This window comes from Perca flavescens, chromosome 14 (genome assembly GCF_004354835.1).
Source record: "Perca flavescens isolate YP-PL-M2 chromosome 14, PFLA_1.0, whole genome shotgun sequence".
In the NCBI taxonomy this organism is placed as follows: domain Eukaryota; kingdom Metazoa; phylum Chordata; class Actinopteri; order Perciformes; family Percidae; genus Perca; species Perca flavescens.
In genome coordinates, this window is record NC_041344.1 from 7,344,224 (window position 1) to 7,367,141 (window position 22,918).

A 22,918-nucleotide genomic window follows, 5' to 3' on the forward strand; every position below is an offset into this window, starting at 1 on the left:
TCCCACTATTCCCACTGGCAGTATCGGCCTACAGCTGTTATGGATATACATATTCATCCTGCTAATAATTCTTACACTTATATTACATTATATTACATTAGCCTAAAGATCATTCTAGAAGATCTGAACAGTAGAATAAAGCCCTGCATGTCTCCCCATCCTCTCACACAGGCTGAAATTATTTTTAATATTAATATTATATTAGTATATTACATTATAAACAAAATAAAGGGAGACACTCCAGGTGAATAGGACACAACTAAACTAAACACCTAAATGTGTATTTGTATGTTTTTTCCCCCAATAGTCTGAAAGAAGACATGCTATGGAAGTAAAATAACCCAAAAACTCAAAATTGTTTTAGCTGGGGTGTCTCCCCTTAAGACGACACTGTATGAATTAAGGTGACACATTTTCTTTGTTTTCACTATTTATGTTATGTAAGCTACGTTGTGTATCTATGTGGATCGTAATAAACTAAACCAAAAAAAATAAAGCCTCGCATGTCTCCCCCTCCTCTCACACAGGCTGAAATAACATCATTTTACTTTCTCTTTCGTTCATAACCTCAGTGGGTCAGCTTCACCGAGTGACGTTGTTGCTCAGTCTAAATTCCCATTGGCCAGATGAAGGGTGATGACAGCGCTCCTCCTGATTTTTATCCTCATTTTACCTCTGGTGCTCGAGCTGATAGGACGGTGTCTGTTTCTCTGGATGAACAAACATAGCTACAAGTTATTAATAAGTCTATTAAAGGTTCAGAATAGACAGCTCACAATGAAGACCTGGCTTGTTCTGCTCCTCCTGGGCCTCATGGTACAAGACACGGCGGCAGGTCAGTTCAGATTTCTTTTAATGTTTTAACTTTTTTTATTATTTATTAGTAGAATGTAAAAGAAAGAAAAAATGCTTCTTGTCTTTTATAAACTGTATTATTGCGTTTAAGGTTCTATCTTTGATGTTTAGTTCCAGGACTTGAAGCGTTAACAAATATGTGAAAACTAACAAACCGTGGCTGTTTGGCTCGGTTGGTGGGGCGGGCGCGCATATGGGGAGGTTTATTCCTCGACGCAGAAGGTCGAGGGTTCGAATCCGCCCTGTAACGGTTTTCCTGCATGTCTTCATCCTCTCTCTCCTCTTTCATGTCTTAACTTTCCTATCCAACAGTGTCGGTTTTTGGCACGGGCGTACCGGCATGTCACATGGGGGGCGGCACGAGAACACCCCCCACTTTCACAATGAAATGGACTAGTCCGTAACAGTGCGCCGCGGCGTGAAAGATAAACACACGGTGACAGGAGAACTAGGAAGTTACACAGGGACGGAGCAAGACGAGGCTAAACCTTTCTTTTATGTCAATGGTCTAAACGCCAAAATGAAACAAAGTTACCCAAGCGGCTCAAATAAAAGAAAAAAGCGAAAAGACATGTTTTCGGCAGTAACAGGACCTTCATCAGCTCCCGTGGCCGATGATAGTGGTGCTGGTGTCGGCTACAGTGACATGCACAGTGAGGAGGAGACTTTAGGAGGAGAGGGACAGAGAGAGGGAGTGAGGCTACAACCTGCGGTAAGCAGAGTGTTTTAACACTTAACCCCTTGATAAAACTGAGTGGTGGACAAACTGTTGATGATAACACTACAACAATAAAAAGTAGGCATGCTTTACTGTATGATTGCATTAGTAGCCTATATAAACGTTGCACATCATGCCAACTTTCTTAACGAGAATTGTAGCTTTTGTATCTGCATTGACAGACAAAAACTCATGATAGACCTTCAAATTATAGCATAGGGCCTCTTGAAATGAGCTTGTTTTATGATTCATTAGGAGTATTCAGTTTTAGTGTATTAATAAATGGCACTTTGTTGAAGTATTTAATGTGTCAACTCTCACTGATTCTTGCTTAGGCCTACTCATTACATGGCGTTAGATGTTTTAGGAGTAGGAGTTGGTATACATATTCAGGGGAGTGCAAGGACGGGTACAGCTTTATCAATACTTGTTAAACAGTTGTACAGTTTTATTCCCAACTTGTATATCATTTAAATTATTATTTCATGTATATTGTATCCTATTATTTCATTTATATTCTGTGTGTGCTGTGTGTCTGATATTGTGCTGCTGCAACACTGGTATTTCCCATTTTTTGGGGATAAATATCTATCTATCTATCTATCTATCTATCTATCTATCTATCTATCTATCTATCTATCTATCTATCTATCTATCTATTTATTTATTTATTTATCTATTTAGTTATTTAGTTATTTGTGATCTTATGTGGTGGGCTGGTCTGGGCCAAAATGCCAGGGCAGATCTTTGGTCCCAGTCCGTCCCTGCCAGTCACTGTGTCTCAAGCAGAGAGGAGCTTTTCCAAACTAAAGTTGATCAAGTCTTCGGTCTACCTGAGGTCAACTATGTCCCCGGAACGGATCACTGGCCTTGCCGTCATCAATATCAATCACTCAATAGGGGAGCAGAATTCATACCATAACATCATTGAAGGCCAGGAAGGTCAGGTTTTAGTTCTAGTTTGTGTTTTCTGTTCTTAGTGCTAGTGTAATAATTAGATTCTCTTTAGTGTGTCTTCACATTTGTGTGATGAAGGATTTGCTATTTCAAATATTTATCCTATATTGTGTCTTTTGGCAATGTTGGAGGTAGAGATTGTGCACCTTAACAAAAAAAAAAATTGTTGGGGGCGCACTCGGAGGGGGGTCTCGCCCGGGGCGTCATTCAACGTAGAACCGCCCCTGCTATCCAATAAAGCCAGAAATGCCCCAAAAAGAAAAGTAACAAACCCATTAAAGCATGACTCCGCAGAACAGCACTCCGTGTAGGTTTAGATTTTTATTTTTTGGGCTTTTCCGCCTTTAATGGAAAGGACAGCTAGGTGAGAAAGGCAGTGTTCGAACTGTACTGTGGCCTTCGGGGGAGCCCTTTTTTCACGGGGGAGGGGGGGTTGCGACTTACAATGACTTACAAAGATACATAACGGCTATTGTTGCACTATAAAGGATTTACCCTATTATACTTTATCAACAGGAACTGATAAGTCCAACAGCAAACAACCAGCCACAAATAGTCTATAAACAAAGCATCAGGCTGTCTTTGAGATTTTACCAATTGCAGCGTACTGACTGCGGTACGCAGATCGGGGTTGGGCTAAATGTGGGCAGAGCTAAACGATTGACTCCGCCCGACGTTTGACTCCGCGCGGGCGCCATCTGGTGGGGGAAATCAGGCAGCACATTCTCAAATGTCAATTCAGCACCTACAGACAGCGATTATAATATATATTATATAGGTGTGTGTATATATATATAGATTATAATAAATAATGATATTTTAATTATAAAAAATATATATCGATTATAATAAATTGAATCGCGGGAAATGAGCCCCGGTCTCTGGGGGATGTGAGACAGCAATGGACGGTTGGGTGAAGGAGAACAACAATGGGGATAGCAAACGTGACTCGCGGGAAATGAGCTCCGGTCTCTGGGGTGAAAGCATGGATGTATTAAGAGGTGAAAGTCCTGTGTTTTCCCTCAGACACACATTCTTCCTCTTCGGTTGCTATTGGGCAAGTGGGCGGAGTCAAACGTTTTAGCTCCACCCACGTTGAGCCACTCCTCGATCTGCGTACTGCAGTCAGGGCTTACTCGATTTCACATGAACAACGGTTAAACTTACCCAGGCTACCAAAGAATACCATAGCCTAATTCCTCCGTTCAATAAAGCTTCCATCCTTAACAAACAGCCATGTATATCGGCTCTTCCAGTCTCTCCACTGCTGGCTGTTCTAATTTAACGGGAGAGGGGAGCGAGAGGAGTTAGGTTGTTACCACCTCCATCTTCAGCCAGAGAGGACATTATTTCTTCAGCTTCTTCTTGCGTTGCCCCCCTGGCGGGAGGTGTGCTAACAGGGCATGCAGCAGGTGAAACGGTCATGCTACACAATTTCTTAGTAAAAACCTAAATGAATTAAACTGCCTTGTTTTCTTTTTGCCATGGCTATAGGATGCTAACTGCAGAATGGATTACAAGGACTTTGCGCGCCGATTAATGGCCTCCAACGTTTATATTCTTCCTATGAATCTTTGAGTTAACAGTTTTATATATGTCAATGTTAACATGTACTAAACATGAGATGAATGTGCGCCGCCACGCCTTGATGCTCATGACACGAATAGCATGTATAGTATATAGTATAGTATAGTTATCTTTATTCAAGATCACTCATTAATGATCTCAATCACTTCACACCAGATATATATCAACTGGCATCTGGCACCAAATAAAACAGATTTCAGGATTAAAAAGGAGCAATAAGCAAATATTAATAATATATATTATATAACCCTCTCATAATAAATAAAAACAAATATTTAGAGAATAATTTGACAAAATGTGAGCACAGAAAAACCTAAATACATAATCAATAACAACCCTTTAAACATGAAGTTCATATCACCTGCTGACCTCTATCTAATTCTATCATCTTTAAGATCTATTTTAATCTGAAACGTCTTCATGTGTGCTGAGGATTAATGTATTTATTTGTGATTTAATTTATAGATTGTATTGATTGATTGAGTTGATGTTGATCCCTCTTGTTGTTGGGGTTACAAGGGTGGGGTGGGGAGGGGGGTGATAGGGAAGTATAGAATAGCTAGTTGTACATTAGATTGTTACACTTACAGATTGTTTTGCTCACTATAAAATAAAAATTGCAACTCATACAAAAACTAAATATTTGAAGCCATTCATCAGATAATTCCACAGTTTGACTCCACAAACTGAAACATGAATATAGTTGACTGAGTTTGAAGATAAATCCTCCATCCATATTATTAGCTGATATCATCTTATTGTAGATATATATTGGTATCAGTGGATATGTTGGCTGATGACAGGAAACAGTAAACTAGGTCTGAGCTCATTTAGAAACCGAGTCATCTTTACATAGTTTGTCCACCAGAGAGCACAAGTTGATCTTTAAACTGGGAAATGTTCTGATCAGTGTGGATCTGGGTCAGGCTCATTATTTATGTCATGTGTCCATATATATATATATATATATATATATATATATATATATATATACAGTGGTGTGAAAAAGTGTTTGCCCCCTTCCTCATTTCCTGTTCCTTTGCATGTGTGTCACACTTAAGTGTTTCGGAACATCAAACCAATTTAAACAAAAGTCAAGGACAACACAAGTAAACACAAAATGCAATTTGTAAATGAAGGTGTTTATTATTAAAGGAGAAAAAAAATCCAAACCATCATGGCCCTGTGTGAAAAAGTGATTGCCCCCCTTGTTAAAACATACTATAACTGTGGTTGTCCACACCTGAGTTCAATTTCTCTAGCCACACCCAGGCCTGATTATTGCCACACCTGTTCACAATCAAGGCATCACTTAAATAGGAGCTGCTTGACACAGTAAGGTCCACCAGAAGATCCTTAAAAGCTACACATCATGCCGAGACCCAAAGAAATTCAGGAACAATTGAGAAAGAAAGTAATTGAGATCTATCAGTCTGGAAAGGGTTATAAAGCCATTTCCAAAGCTTTGGGAATCCAGCGAACCACAGTGAGAGCCATTATCCACAAATGGCGAAGACATGGAACAGTGGTGAACCTTCCCAGGAGTGGCCGGCCGCCCAAAATTACCCCAAGAGCGCAGCGACGACTCATCCAAGAGGTCACAAAAGACCCCACAACAACGTCCAAAGAACTGCAGGCCTCACTTGCCTCAGTTAAGGTCAGCGTTCATGCCTCCACCATCAGGAAAAGACTGGGCAAAAATGGCCTGCATGGCAGAGTTCCAAGGAGAAAACCACTGCTGAGCAAAAAGAACATCAAAGCTCGTCTCAATTTCTCCAGAACACATCTTGATGATCCCCAAGACTTTTGGGACAACATTCTGTGGACCGATGAGACAAAAGTGGAACTCTTTGGAAGGTGTGTGTCCAAGTATATCTGGCGTAGAAGGAACACTGCATTTCATAAAAAGAACATTATACCAACTGTAAAATATGGTGGTGGCAGTGTGATGGTCTGGGGCTGTTTTGCTGCTTCAGGACCTGGAAGACTTGCCGTGATAAAAGGAACTATGAATTCTGCTGTCTACCAAGAGATCCTGAAGGAGAATGTCCGACCATCTGTTCGTGTACTCAAGCTGAAACGAACTTGGGTTCTGCAATGATCCTAAACACACCAGCAAGTCCACCACCGAATGGCTGAAGAAAAACAAAATGAAGACTTTGGAGTGGCCTAGCCAAAGTCCTGACCTGAATCCTATTGAGATGTTGTGGTATGACCTTAAAAAGGCCGTTCATGCTCGAAAACCCTCTAATGTAACTGAATTAGGACAATTCTGCAAAGATGAGTGGGCCAAAATTCCTCCAGGACGCTGTAAAAGCCTCATTGCACGTTATCGCAAACGCTTGGTTGCAGTTGTTGCTGCTAAGGGTGGCCCAACCAGTTATTAGGTTTAGGGGGCAATCACTTTTTCACACAGGGCCATGATGGTTTGGATTTTTTTTCTCCTTTAATGATAAACACCTTCATTTACAAATTGCATTTTGTGTTTACTTGTGTTGTCCTTGACTATTGTTTAAATTGGTTTGATGTTTCAAACACTTAAGTGTGACAAACATGCAAAGGAACAGGAAATGAGGAAGGGGCAAACACTTTTTTCACACCACTGTATATATATATATATATATATATATATATATATATATATATATATATATATATATATATATATATATATATATATATATATATATATATATATATATATATTTATCAGATTTTAAAAGTATTGATATCAGTATCAGCCTCAAAGATCCAGCATCACCGAGCTCTACTGTTGTTTAAATATTTGATCTATTCATTTATTTCTTCTGGGACAGATTTGTAAGAGATGTTTAGGTGACTAGTGGAGAATTGTAAAGTGCAGCTTCAGCCAGAAATGTGATCTGTGTGTTGATTCAACACAGTTTCACTCCCTACTCGTCAAATGTATGACGCATGGTCAAGAACCCTGGCGTCAAGTTTCAACGAAAGAGGTGTACCCTTGACGTTATTTTTCGACGAGGGGGTCCGTGAGATAGACATTCATGTTAATCCCTCACCGTCAAATACCGACGAAAGAAAAAACGAAATCTGTGACAGTTATTATTGGTATTTTTAGCCCAATAACTGCTGTTTTAATCAACATTATTCACCAGATATCATCATGGTTTATACGTATTTCTTTTAATGTTATTATTCCGGTCTATTTTGGCCAGGGAAGCTGGGTTTCTTTTTTGTTTATTTATATTTTTTAAACTATAACGCTACATCTATCAACATTTATTTAGATGTTATCATGGTATTCATTTCTTTATTTTAATAATATTACTTCGGTCGTATTACCAGTAAAATATTACAGTATATGCTGTAATACAGAACATTACGATATGACCCGAGCTGGACACATTCAAAGCTGATGTCCCCCAATGCAATGCGGCCATTCATTTCAAAGAATCGGGCAGCGATCAGCTGGTCTTTAACGCCAGGATCGCTTCAATATACCGATATACAGTCAGTGATTGTGTCACCAGCAACAACACGTTGCTCAGTTTTGTTCCAGTAAGTTATGAACCATAATAACGTTTAAACGAATCCGCGGAAAACTCCGGAAGTGACGTAGTACGTCCCGCTCAGCGGATAAGATGATAAAAATATATAATATTCGTAATATTGATGTTTTTTTCTAACGTTTCATTTGAGGAGTTACACAATAAAGACAGCAATAATAATAAAATACAGTTTCATGAGTTTGTCTCATGTAATGTGTGCTCGGCCGGCCGGCCACGTTTAAACGAATCCGCGGAAGTGACGTAGTACGTCCCCCTCAGCAGATATGAAGATAAAAATATATAATATTCGTAATATTGATGTTTTTTCTAATGTTGCATAATAATAAAATACAGTTTCATGTATTTGTCTCATATATTGTGTGCTCGGCCGGCCGGCAGACAGCTGCAATCTGAAATGGAATCAAGCCATTTCACGGCGGGCAGCAGAATCAGGAGCCGAACGAGTCCCCCCACCCACCCCGGAAGAACTACAAGTGCTCAAGCTTTGTAACAGCTTCTGTGGCGTTTCTTATGGGAGTTGTAGTTTTAAAGTATATTGTTATATTTCTCATAATTAGAAGTTGGCAGTGTATAATTTTGGATACACCCTGGGGTTTTTTGAGATGGAGAACACACTGGTGTAATCAGATTTTAAAAATCGAATCGCTAAATAGGTGAAAATAGCTTATTACCATATTTGACAGTGCTTACAGTGGGTAAACTTTGGTGATGACATGATAGCTGAGGTCCAGAGCCTTCTAGAACAGCTGGTCTTATGTGTGTAGCACCTTCTGTTGCTAAATGACAAGTCTTCAAACTTGTGCTGGGTTCAAGGTGTCAATATATCAAAGCAGGAGTAATGGATCCTCTTCATACTGACATACTGTCCCGGTTGAGACTAGTAGTGTGACAGGATTGCAACAGCAAGACGTCCAACAGTCTGCTGCATTCACTATTTTCTATTTGAATTTTTGTTATTTGAGATAAAATAATATTTCAGTTCTATTTTTGATAAGAGGACACATCTGTTGTTTAGTAGTTTATATAAAGGAATATTTCCCAGTCATTTATCTGCAGCTCGTTCTGTTAACACATCGGGAGAAAATTGTATCCTGAACTTAAAATGGTGAATCAGATCGTGAGTTTAGTGCATCGTTACATCTCTAGTTATATAAAAACTGACATTATTACATTCATATTTTCTTACAGTGACTCACTCTCTGAAGATTTTCTACACTGCGTCTTCTGGAGTCCCAAACTTCCCAGAGTTTGTGGCTGTTGGATTGGTTGACGACGTTCAGGTACATTACTATGACAGTAACACCATGAGACTGTTACCCAAACTGGACTGGGTGAACAGAGTCATAGAAGATGATCCTCAGACCTGGCAGGGGGAGACTGAGATCTGGGTGGCTCAACAGCAGTGGTTCAAAGCCAACATTGAAGTTGTAAAGCAGCGCTTCAACCAAACTGGAGGTTTGTTTGTTTCACTTTCTACTGATAAAATGTTGTTTATATTTTCATCCTTTTATTTTAGAAAACACGTTAACACACACACACACACACACACACACACACACACACACACACACACACACACACACACACACAGAGAGAGATTAAACAGTTTGATGTATTTTCCGTGGCTGAAACACAGTCCGACTCAACATTAACATTACTGAGACTGAGTGGACTGGATGCTGCTATACTCCACTGATCCAGTGTTTCTGTCCATCCCATAATAAGCAGCAGAGACCATTACCACTTTATCTCCACTAGATTAGATCAGAATAAGTGGAGTGGAGCGGCCACAGTGAGCTGGTCCAGAAGAACTCTCCTGCAGGAACCAGTTCATCCCAACAGTTTGATAGAGGAACATTAGTGCCTGGTTTCTTAAACTACGGAGCAGGGGCCTGTAAACGGGCCACAGGCTGCTTCTGCTGGGTCCTCATATGAGAGGAGGAGCAGGAGGTTTTAATGAAGCTGCTGACAGGAGCGCATGCTGAATGTCTCTTGACCACAGTGTGTCTGTGTCTAATAAACATTTCTAGTGCTGAAACAATCAGTCAGTTACTACATCTGGTGATTACAGAATATTGCTCGATCATCAACAAGATCATTAGAATCAGGTCATTATTTTTTTTACTAAAGGTATATTATGCTACTTTTCCAGCTGCAGTACACAGTCCACCGTTATAGACACTGATGAGAAAGTTTTTTTTATTTTTTTTTATTCAAGCTTTGACATGATAGCCTAATCCTGTTATCTTTAAATGTTCAAAATAAATGGGACTGTGAAGGGCTAATGAACGTGATGTTATGGTTTACACCGCAATGGTAGAATGGGATCATACTTCATTTAACCAACTTCTCTATCCCTTACATATTTCTGCCTTATCTCTAATATTTTCCCATGTACAAACTGTTATGAGTGGCCAGTTTTTAATTATCAGCAGTTGCTGGAGCCACCACTGTTGCTTAAGAGAGTTACCTACCTAATGCGTTTTTGTTACAGGGGTTTTACTAGGCTGGTTTTTACTTTAATGTTTTGGGGTTACGTATGGTCTGTCACTAAAACTCGAATTTCTACTTACACGCATATCCATATTACTCTCAGGTTTAGATTCAGTCTTATCAGTACACCCATGTTTGTTATTTTACTACCTCTAAAATCAGTGCAGGAATGTATCCAGACATTCTTAGAGCCGAATAGAATGACACTTCTCCTTCTGAGACATCTATATGAAGAACTTATATTATGGGTAAATTAACATGTATATCTTGGAATATAAGAGGGGTCAACTCACCAATTAAGAGGAAGAAAATGTTGACATATTTAAAGAGGCTAAATGTAGACACTGCCTTTATCCAAGAGAGCCACCTCACTGACTCTGAACATTTAAAACTGCGCAGAGACTGGGTGGGTAATGTTTTCTGTTCTTCCTACTCTTCAAAATCAAGAGATGTCGCCTTGCTCATTAATAAACACCTGAACTTTAAATTAAATTCAGTTGAAAAGGATAAAAACAGCAGATTTTTGCTTGTAGATTGTGAAATAAATAGGAACAATATATTAGTGAATATATATGGACCCAATTATGATGATCCGTTGTTCTTTAACAATCTGATTATGAAACTGGCCACAATTGGGGATCAATGTGTTGTGGGTGGAGACTTTAATTTGGTCTTAAACCTTTTTTTGGATCGATCATTACCCAAAACATCTTCACTATCGAAGGAGGCAACAGTACTAAAACAAGGTATGAAAGACATAGGCATAATTGACGTGTGGCGAAATCTTTATCCATACGAGAGGGATTTCTCTTTCTTTTCACCTACGCATAATACACACTCTAGAATTGACATGTTCCTGGTGCCACTAGGTATGATAGCCACACTGATAGAATGCTCCTATCTAGCAGCTACCTTCTCAGATCATAATGGCATCAAACTCTCCTGGTTGGTTGATACTCCACAACCCGCAGGTGGAGATTTAAAAATTACATGTTGAAAGACCCTGAGTTTATTTCATATATGACTACCAATATTGAAATATTTCTTGATGCCAATTCAAATTCCTCCTCACATGCCAACATTTGGGAAGCTCTTAAAGCCTATATGAGAGGTCAGATGTTATCATACAGTGCCCACAAGGTAAAACAAATTGGAGAGAGACTAACCAAATTGGAAAGAGATATTAAAAAGCAGGAACAGCAATACATTGCCACCAAAAAGGAAGAACACCTTAACACACTAACCACAACAAGGATGCAATATAATAATCTATGTACCAGCAAAGAGGAAGCAGCTATGGCCAGAACTAGATATCACTATTATGAATTCGGGAACAAAAAAAGTAAACTCTTGGCTTGGCAAATTAAAAAGGAAACATCTGATAAATTTATACTCTCAATATTAACGGCAGACTCCTTGATAATTCACCATCCATTAATGCAGAATTCAAACAATTTTACGAAAATGTATATAAAACTGGGCAGGACGCTGATAATATTGGAGCAAAAAGGTTCATGGATGGAATAACCCTCTCCAAATTACAAGATGAGGATAGAGATCTGCTGGATGTAGATATATCAGAAATGGAGGTACTCCAAGCCATTAATTCTTTACAAAATAACAAGACTCCTGGACCAGACGGCTTCCCTGTCAAGTATTATAAGGCCTTTTCAAAAAAATGATTAACTCCCCTCTGAACATTACCAGACTCATTGGAAATCGCAACAATCACACTGCTCCCTAAACCGGGCAAGGACAAAAAGAAATGTGACTCATACAGACCCCTCAGCCTCTTAAATGCAGATTATAAGATACTATCCAAACTAATTGTTCTCAGACTGCAAGATGTTATACCTAAGATAATACACGCTGACCAAAAGGGCTTCGTTAAAAACGGGTACGGAGCAGACAATGTGCGGCGACTGCTCCACATACTGAACACCGCTCAAAAAAAATCAAAATCCTATGCTAATAATGTCTTTGGATGCAAACAAAGCATTCGACAGGACTGAACCAAGCTTTTTATTTCAGACTCTAGAGGCTATGGGCTTTGGAGAGAAATTCACTCAATTTGTTAAAACACTTTTTAATGCCCCCAAACCTAATATTTTAACAAATGACGTTCTGTCTAACACTTTCTCATTATCCAGAGGGTGCAGGCAAGGCTGTCCAAGCTCCCCCCTGCTCTTTGCGCTTGCAATTGAACCATTAGCCATCGCCATCCGCTCTAACACCTCCATAACAGGGATTCAATTTGGCACAAATGAACATAAACTTTCACTGTATGCAGATGATCTCTTATTATATATAACTGATCCACAAACATCAGTCCCCCCTCTATTGAAATGCCTCAAAGAATACAGTGCAGTCTCAGGATATATTAAATTACACTAAAAGCGAGATCTTACCACTAAATATACAGGACAATAATATTAGAGCTCTCACTGACCCATTAAAATGGTATAGCATTGGTTTCAAATATTTGGGTATACAAATTGGTAAATCGGATGAGCATATATTTAAACAGAACTATATAAAACTATTGGAACAAACCAAATGTAACCTTCTAAGATGGATTGATCTTCCACTGTCTCTCATAGGCAGAATTAATAATATCAAAATGAACATTTTGCCTAAGTTTATTTAACTATTTCATATATAGCAAACAAAAAAACCTAGGGTCAAACTCATCTCTCTACAGGCTCCATATTCAAGGGGAGGACTCAACTTACCAAATTTTAGGAATTATTATCTTGCTTCCCAGTACAGATCGATTTGGATCTGGCTGCATGGCTAGATGAAGTCTATTCCTTTAAAGGATATTCCATTCATAGGCACAACAAAATGTTTAGCCACACTCACAAACAACTCAATACTGAATACATTTGCTGCTTGGCAAGAATCTCACTCACTTCTCGACACAAATATTTATTTTCTTAGAAAGGCACCTTTATGGGGTAATCCCAACCTCTCACACCACAGAGCTGACTCAGTGTTGCGGGGGTGGAGGGAAAGAGAAATCCAAACAGTTGCTGACTTATACATTAATGATACATTTGCTAACTTCCAACAACTAAACGAAAAATTCAAACTTCCCAAAGATAGTTTCTTCAAATTCCTACAAATTAGAGACTGCTAAGGAGAAATCCAAAGAAACGTTCCCATATATCCCAAAAGAAACTCTTAATAATATCTTCTATATATGGTATCATCAATGGAAAATTATTGGTTTATGATAAAACATCTACAAAAGGGAAATGGGATTAAGACCTAGGCTGTATTTATGAGGAGGCAGATTGGCATCATCTATTGGAACAAGCACAGACTGTGCTAACCTCCACAAAACACAGGCAAATTCAATTTAATATATTTCATAGGACATACTACATTTTATGTACAGATTACATAAAATTGACAGCAACATTTCCTCCAAATGTCAGAGATGTAAAGTGACCGATGGTGATCTTATACACATGTTACGGAGTTTCCCAATGATAGAAGAATTTTGGAAACGTGTCATTGAACTAACCTCAAGGGTAATAGGAAGTCAAATTGAACAGGACCCAAAACTATGGATCCTGGGGGACACAAGCTCTATTAATGTAAACTACTACAAAAAATACTTTCTTACTTGCGAGCACTGCAGTAAAAAAACGTATTCTGATCAACTGGAAATCTGAAAATTCACCATCAGTAAGACATTGGATTAATGAGCTTGTGTCTTACTGCACACCCGAAAAGATATTATATAATGTGAGAGGGAAGCATGCAGCCTTTAGAGAAATCTGGGGCCCCTTCACAGACATTCTGCCTTCTCTGGACTTGGCTGACCGTGCTAGTATGAGCCCTCATGGACCGGCTTCAAATTAACCCTCCGTAGGTTTATCTAGTATAACTTCCTCATTGATGCATTTTTTTTGAGTAATATGTAGATTTATATACAGTAGGTATGTATGTATACAGATGGGTGTATGTATAAACTGTATATAGACTGTTTAGATATATAAATGAAAGGAAACTGAGAACCATACAAGGGAAGAGAGTGGGGGCGGGATGGGAACAGTTTGTGTAATATTTGTGTTTTTGTTTTGTATAGATTTTATTTACTTAGCTTTTTTTCTTTTTTCTTGTTTTATCTTCTGATATTAAAAAATTGAAAATCCTCATCCTTGTACAGTGTGTCTAAGGTTATACATTTGTGTATATTCCTTTTGTAAAATACGACTTTCAATGTATCAATCTGTAGACCCTTCCTACATACCATTAACATCTTGTAAGAACTTCTGTTAATAAAAACAAAAAAAAGAAATGTGAGAATGTTTTTACTGCTTTTCTTTGTTTAAATTTGTTTTGTTAATTGATTAATAAAAATAAGTGATAATGAAAATGTTTGAGTTATCAACTGTTAACAGATGACTGACTCTCTCTCTCTCTCTCTCTCTCTCTCTCTCTCTCTCTCTCTCTCTCTCTCTCTCTCTCTCTCTCAGGTGTCCACTCTTACCAGAGGATGTACGGCTGTGAGTGGGATGATGAGACTGGAGAGGTCAATGGTTTTATGCAGTGGGGTTATGATGGAGAAGACTTCATAGTATTTGACGTGAAGACAGAGTCCTACATCGCTCCAAAACAACAGGCTGTCATCACCAAACACAATTGGGACAATGACAAAGCTTTGATAGCTCATAGAAAACACTACTACACCCAGAAATGTCCTGAGTGGGTGAAGAAGTATGTGAACTATGGGAGGAGCTCTCTGCTGAGAACAGGTAGAATCACATGACCTGATGGAGTTTAATGGACACAACAATGTTAACATTTCTTCTTGTGTTTCTAACCAACAGTAACATTACAATAAATATGAAACAACAGAGACCCACTTTGTCTCACACATTTTCTCTTTCTTTCATGTTCTCACTTCTCTTCATCTCTCTGACTCCCTCTCCTCTTTGCATTTATCACCACTCTTTTCCTCACTTTTTTCTCTCTCTTTCTTTGTGCTTTGTTTCTGTTTGTCTCAGTTTGTCTCTCTGTCTCTTTCTGTCTTTCTCACACTTCCTGTCCTCCCTTTTTAATCTGTCTCACCTCCCTTTTTTTACACTTCAGTGAGGTTTCTTTGCATTTCATAAAACAGGAATGAGAGTATTAATCTCCAGTAAATAATAATAAAGTCTTTGTCTTCACTCTGCAGATCTTCCCTCAGTGTCTCTCCTCCAGAAGTCTCTCTCCTCTCCAGTCAGCTGCCACGCTACAGGTTTCTACCCTGACAGAGCCATGATGTTCTGGAGGAAAGATGGAGAGGAGCTTCATGAGGACGTGGACCTCGGAGAGACCCTCCCCAACCACGATGGATCCTTCCAGATGAGTGTTGACCTGAACCTTTCATCAGTCCCAGCTGAAGACTGGAGGAGGTACGACTGTGTGTTTCATCTCTCTGGTGTGGAGGACGACATCATCACCAAACTGAACAAAGCAGAGATCAGGACCAACAGAGGTGAGACTGGAATCAGACGTGAGGAAGGAAACACACATTTAGTTTACTCTAACAGTCCTGTAGTTCATGTATTTTATGTGTTGGATTGGAAGTTTTGTTTCCTTAAATGGTTTTGTTATCAGTTTCTTTTATCTAGTTTTTTTTAGGCGAAGCCTATATGAAATAGAACCAATCTTTACTTTTACAGTAATGTAAACTAAACTAAACTGCTTTGGAGAAATGCTTGATGTCCACCACCATGATGTTTGTGCTGTCTGCCCACCGGTTATATAGCTTTGATTTAATGAAAAAGAAACATTTCAATAATGAAACATACAAAACACTTATTTTTTAACCTCTTTCCTAAATGTAACATAAAGTGTCTGTATACAGGTTAGTGGTCTGGTTGATAGATGGATGTTCTTCTCTTCTAACCTGCTTCATCTGTTCAGGTTGGGACTATTTTTTGTTGTTTTCTGCTCAACAGAGAAGCCCACTAACATGACCATCCCCATCATCGCTGCAGTGGTTGTTCTGGCTCTCGTCCTCCTCGCTGTGATCAGAGTCCTGGTTTACAGAAAGAAGAAAGGTGAGACACTCAAACAGAAAGATTGCCTCATTTCTTTCTCAGTATTTAGATTTTAGACTTAAAATGAATGCTTTGATACAGACTTCAAAAGTGACGCGAACTTCAAACTTGAGCAATAAGTGGTGTGAGGCTCAGTGCATATCATTATGATATGACTAGAAGAGACAAATATATATTTTAGTTAAATATTAATATTTATGTGTTGATATTTCACCATATTTGCTTCTATTCTTCATATATTATGTTTAATGTGTGTTTACTTTTAGATAATCCAGTTGTATTTGATTTATTAGCGTTACTGATAATCCACTCAGAGACATTTCTGTCCCTTTAAGGCTGACTGGCAGTTTGATGGCCCTCAACCAACAGCTGAGTGTGGATAGAGTTTGGTTTAGGAGTGTCATAAAGAAGAATAAATCCGTAAAAGAAAGAGAAACTAAAATTGTGGAAATAGAAATGGGCTAAATTAGTAAATAAAAAGAATTGGAAACATAAAAAAGAAATAAAAGAATAAATAAATGTGGATATTGGAGCCAAGATTATGATTTTGATATTAACTTATTTTTGGATGAATTTATAGATAGACATTTATTGATCCTTTCAGAAATTCATCGTGCACAGACAGACAGACAGACAGACAGACAGATGGACGGACAGACAGACAGACAGACAACAACAGGACCACTAAATCCCCCCTCGCCCCCACACAACAACAATACACAACACCAAATATCTCAACATTATAAAATAGTAAAGTGCAGTATCATTAGCAATAGTATGGTCAAACATCATCAGTGACATTTTTATATTATCCCAAAGTGCAGTATTATCGTAGCCTCGTGAGACCGTCCTGATCTCGTGAGCTCCAGTTTTCCACTCGCAGATCAGTCTGGCATCTTGAGATAGAGAAAATTTGGAGCCGTTCGCCAAACGACCGACCAATCAGCGTTGGTTTTGAGGCGGGTTTAGGTGTGACACAACGAGAAGCATCTATCACCAACGTAGGTGGTGATAGACAGATGGTTTATCCAATCAGCTAACCAGTATTTTCAGACAGCGGTAGCCCTAATTCTGTTAGCCGCTCGCTAATGCTTTTTTCTCTTGGATCCTTCTTTTGGAATATGGACCGGGAACCTGAAATGGGGCCTTTTATTCCTAAATTCTCGTTACACAAACGGCAAATATCCTTTACTGACATGTTGCGTGCTTGCTGAGCTAACGAGCTATGCTTTGCCTGCAGCAGCAGGGGTAGCCTGGCTTGTGGTTGTATTTTCATACGCTTCGTTGATCTGATTGGTTGATTTGGCCCGTCTATCACCAAAATAGGTGGTGATAGACAGATGGTTTATCCAATCAGCTAACCAGTATTTTCGCCCCTTCCCAAAAGTTCTCCAACGGTAAGTTCCCAGATGGATATGCCGAGCAAATGCGAAGCAATCCATCTGGCGGAGTCAGGTTAGTAGTATCACACAGAAACGATTAAGTTATTTTCCTTAACTTATTCAGTAGTGTGATGCTGGTAGGAATAAATTATTTGCAAACCTGGTTGGTTTGTAAGGACAGTACCCTATATCTTCTGCCTGATGGCAGCACCTCATACGCCTGGAATAGGGGATGGAGCCCATCACCGCAAATTGCTTTCCTTTCCTCACCACCCTGGTTTCGCAGATCGTGGTCATCTGCATTGCAGGAGCTGTTCTTCCTGAGGTCTTTACAACTATTGAAAATGTGGCGATGCAATAATAAATACACATAATAACAGAGAAGTGATAGGAAAAGAAGTTAAGTGAGAAGAGATTTGAGTGACTAGAAGAGGGGATCATATCCACTGGGATGAAGGTGTTAGAAGATACTTTGCCAAAAATTAAACATGACTTGTCTTTGCTTTGTGTTTCAGCCAAATGCCCTCCATCTCCTGACAACAGCTCTGAGCTCTCTGAGAAACTGAATCCAGACTCTAAATCCTAAACCCATCAACCTGCACACAGTGAGTTGACGTGAACTATTCACACAAAGCTGCCATAAACTCTGTGAAACCTTCTGGGATTGGTTCTCTATCCACTGGGAAACCTCTGGGACACATTGGAGCTGTAAAGAACATCTCTGACTTGGGGCGCCTGGACAGCTCACCTGGTAAAGCGTGCGCCCCATGTACAAAGGCTCAGTCCCTGTCGTAGCGACCGCAGGTTCTCTGGTTGTATCAGATCACCGGGGGCAACGCTGCAAATCAGTCAGTAACATCCAGAAACATGCTGCGCAGATTAGACACCCGAAATGTGCCGGAGGTGTCGGTGTAAATGTAAATCTGTGTTACTCCTGGGCCCAGTTTTTCTAAAGATTTCATCTGGATGAAATTTATCCGGATTTGGAAATCCCATGTTTTGCTATCCAGGATCACCTGATCCATCTTACTTTATGCCAGTTTTTTAAAGGAACATTGGATTGGATCACTGTGATCCAAATACCAAATTTCAGGATGACCAAATCCTGTTTACCAGAGCCTTAAATGGAACCAACAGTGTAGCCTGCTGGCTTAGCAAAGAACAACAGGTAGGCAAAATACTGGTGGCCACAAATGGACATTGTTTGTTTTAATTTTAAGAAACAGAAACACTGTAATAAACAGAAACATTTTACATTCCTTATTTTGTTATAATGTTAAATAACAAAACAAAAACAATACTATCTAATAGTCCATATCTCATTAGATGTGACATGCTTCATATATGCTTCAAATATGAAGAAATGTATATATCGTCAGTAAACCTTTATTTTATGATCATTCACTTAACAAAAATCCTCTCTGATTGTATTTGGTTCCAAAAATCACAACTGAATCCACCCTTCTGATGGGATCAGGATAATCCTGTTTTTTTTTGGATCAAATAGATTCCAAAGCGAGTTTCAAAGTTTTGAAAAACCCAAAGGGCGGGTTTGATCCAGATCAAATGTAAGATCGGATTACATGATCTGATCTTAGTTCGGAATCCCTCTTTTGCTTTTGAAAAACCCATTTCCAAGATTTGATCCAATCCGTGATCCGAAATCCCACTGGATTACTTTTGAAAAACTGGGCCCTGGTGATAAACTGGACCACACACACACACACACACACACACACACACACACACACACACACACACACACACACACACACGCACACGCACACACACACAAAGCACTGACTGTACCATTATCACACCTATGAGCCAATCTGTGAAACACAGCCATCAGGTGCACAAACACATGATTGCTTACAGTTTTTTTCCAATTTTGCAAACTAGGCTGTTTTTATCAAAATACTTATAGCATTATCAAAATCAAACTTTTGCACCAAATGGCACACACTTCATTCATATTACCAGGTTTTTGTCTAACTAACTACACACTGTTGGGCATAATGAAAAGCACTCTCATCTTTAGTATGCTTTGTCATAATATTAAAATAGTTCAAATTGTAGAAAATTCTTCAGATTGTTTACATGCACAGACATATTTGCAGATACACACACATGCTGTTGAAACATTTATTTTATTTTTCACCAAACAAGTCACAAAAATGCTCACAAAAAACAGTAAATTGAAAAAGAAAATTGCAGAAAAAAATGTCCAGAAAAAATATATACAAAAAAAGGGGCAAGAAAAATAATTAGGCCACACAGCTGGGTCTTCCCATTGTTGTAAAAACAAAAGGTGCTCACCTGTGGTCTTTTCATAGTGCTTACTTCCTGATTGAAGTGGTAACAATAAACCATTGAGGTGATTGGCCAGGGGCCACATACATTGGCCAATTAGCTCATGTAGTGTCATTTTGAATGGCAGTGTTTTGAAATGGCAAACATGTGACTTTATGTCAGATTGTTGTGTCTTATGCAGAGAACCGTGTTCGGTGAATTTAAAAAGTGCCATTTTGAATTGCAAAATGTGTGTAAAGCAGAAAATGTGTTTAGACTTTTGGAGACTTGAGAAGAGGTTTTGCTCTCTGTGTGTCAGTTGACATAATTGTGCTATACATGATATTCTAATGTGTTATAAATTGGAAAAAACTGTAATTGTAGACACACCGTTCAGGTTCAAGCACGATAAAAATGCAGCAGGTAAGTCTAGTATTTTCTGTCCTGTATTTTCAGTCTTTTGTTTGTTTGATGTTTTTTTTTTACTGTAATTGTAAGCTGTACGGGATACAGTATTTTATGTTTGTCTGTTGTTTCCTGAGCTAACAGTGTTATGCACATTACTAGCATGAAAACTGGGACATGTTTTGTTGTGTATTCTCCATGTTGACATGTTGACTGATTTGGGTATATGGAGAGAAATAAATGATATTTCCCTCAGTCTGCAGCATTGGTCTTGTGTAGTGTTTGGTGAACTTATTGTATGTTTGCACTTTCTCTGTGTACTTAATTTACTGTACTCTAACCACTGAAGTAGAATTGCTAAAAGTGTTTAACTGGTTCAAACAGAACTAAGTCATATGAACCGTGTGTGTTGCACATGGTAACACAATATGGTTTTTATAAATTAGTGTATTGTTTTTGCATGAGTTTCATTTTGCAAAGGGTCTGAGGTGTTCTGCTGATTGGGTGTAGGATTTGGAAAAACCGGTCCCTGTTTTCAAAATAGTGCTTAAGCAATTGACAAAACTGTAACAGTCCTCCTGATGCTGCTGTGTCTCTGTGTCCTGTCCTGTCCCCTGGACACCATGGTGGAGGTCCTCTCTACCAGTCCTCCTGATGCTGCTGTGTCTCTGTGTCCTGTCCTGTCCCCTGGACACCATGGTGGAGGTCCTCTCTACCAGTCCTCCTGATGCTGCTGTGTCTCTGTGTCCTGTCCTGTCCCCTGGACACCATGGTGGAGGTCCTCTCTACCAGTCCTCCTGATGCTGCTGTGTCTCTGTGTCCTGTCCTGTCCCCTGGACACCATGGTGGAGTTCCTCTCTACCAGTCCTCCTGATGCTGCTGTGTCTCTGTGTCCTGTCCTGTCCCCTGGACACCATGGTGGAGTTCCTCTCTACCAGTCCTCCTGATGCTGCTGTGTCTCTGTGTCCTGTCCTGTCCCCTGGACACCATGGTGGAGTTCCTCTCTACCAGTCCTCCTGATGCTGCTGTGTCTCTGTGACCTGTCCTGTCCCCTGGACACCATGGTGGAGTTCCTCTCTACCAGTCCTCCTGATGCTGCTGTGTCTCTGTGTCCTGTCCTGTCATCAACAGCACTAATAAACTCTCTGAATGGTGACGAGATCATCTGCAGTCTGTGCAGCTGGCTGAGTCTTTAGAAGAAGGTTTTATTCACCAGAAGCTGTTTTTATGTGATGAACTGGATTTTCTTCTTCATTTAAAAATGACACCAGTCAGACATCATGTTTAATAAAATATAAAGATGAAAATAATGTGTGTGTGTGTGTGTGTGTGTGTGTGTGTGTGTGTGTGTGTGTGTGTGTGTGTGTGTGTGTGTGTGTGTGTGTGTGTGTGTGTGTGTGTGTGTGTGTGTGTGTGTGTGTGTGTGAGAAACATCCAACATTTTTACTACAACTTTCACAGATTATTTTGTTGTTTGATGAGATGAAATGATTTCTCCTGAACTCCTCTTTGTTAAAGGGATTTTAAGGTTCCAGGCAGCAGTGAGGCTGTTCATTGACACTAAATCCATTCTACATGGATCTGATTTGATTGGTCTTAATTTCAGAGGAGATACAAGAATCCTCCACAGGGGGCGCTGCCACTCTGCTGACTGCTCTGGAGACAGACTCAGGTATTGATCAGCAGTGATATAGACTCAGGTATTGATCAGCAGTGCTATAGACTCAGGTATTGATCAGCAGTGATATTGACTCAGGTATTGATCAGCAGTGATATAGACTCAGGTATTGATCAGCAGTGCTATAGACTCAGGTATTGATCAGCAGGGCTATAGACTCAGGTATTGATCAGCAGTGATATAGACTCAGGTATTGATCAGCAGTGATATAGACTCAGGTATTGATCAGCAGTGATATAGACTCAGGTATTGATCAGCAGTGCTATAGACTCGGGTATTGATCAGCAGTGCTATAGACTCAGGTATTGATCAGCAGTGCTATAGACTCAGGTATTGATCAGCAGTGATATAGACTCGGGTATTGATCAGCAGTGCTATAGACTCAGGTATTGATCAGCAGTGATATAGACTCGGGTATTGATCAGCAGTGCTATAGACTCAGGTATTGATCAGCAGTGATATAGACTCGGGTATTGATCAGCAGTGATATAGACTCAGGTATTGATCAGCAGTGCTATAGACTCAGGTATTCATCAGCAGTGATATAGACTCAGGTATTGATCAGCAGTGATATAGACTCGGGTATTCATCAGCAGTGCTATAGACTCAGGTATTGATCAGCAGTGATATATACTCAGGAATTGATCAGCAGTGATATAGAATCAGGTATTGATCAGCAGTGATATAGGCTCAGGTATTGATCAGCAGTGAGCAGAAATAGTTCAAGCCTCAAAGTCAAAAAATAAAAACTCATTTCTCTGGATAAAAGGATGTGATACATATTAATCTGTTTGTGTAATAATCATGACTAATCAGTTGAATAACAAAAGATCTGAGTTTTCTTATTAAACAGAAACTCTATAATGTTTTATAAAGTGCTTCAGCAACAATAAGTGAGGATGGAAAGAGAGTAGAAACAGCGCCAAAGAAAGAGCAAAATGAGA

General features: G+C 39.3%; 1 protein-coding gene and 1 long non-coding RNA gene across 2 annotated transcripts in view; both read left to right on the forward strand.

The window, feature by feature from the left end:
* The first annotated feature begins 621 nt into the window (after positions 1–621).
* On the forward strand, positions 622–19,682 carry LOC114567962 (major histocompatibility complex class I-related gene protein-like). The gene is made up of 6 exons (XM_028597265.1): positions 622–835; positions 8,854–9,120; positions 14,646–14,924; positions 15,347–15,649; positions 16,116–16,217; positions 18,115–19,682. Exons 1-6 carry the CDS (start codon positions 637–639, stop codon positions 18,183–18,185), a joined length of 1,221 nt encoding a protein of 406 aa, XP_028453066.1. The 5' UTR covers positions 622–636; the 3' UTR covers positions 18,186–19,682.
* A 2,365-nt stretch (positions 19,683–22,047) lies between these two features.
* Positions 22,048–22,918, forward strand: part of LOC114567989 (uncharacterized) — a 34,863-nt gene continuing 33,992 nt past the window's right edge. The window contains exon 1 of the long non-coding RNA XR_003694243.1: positions 22,048–22,080. This is a non-coding gene — a long non-coding RNA (uncharacterized LOC114567989). The remainder of the gene's footprint in view (positions 22,081–22,918) is intronic.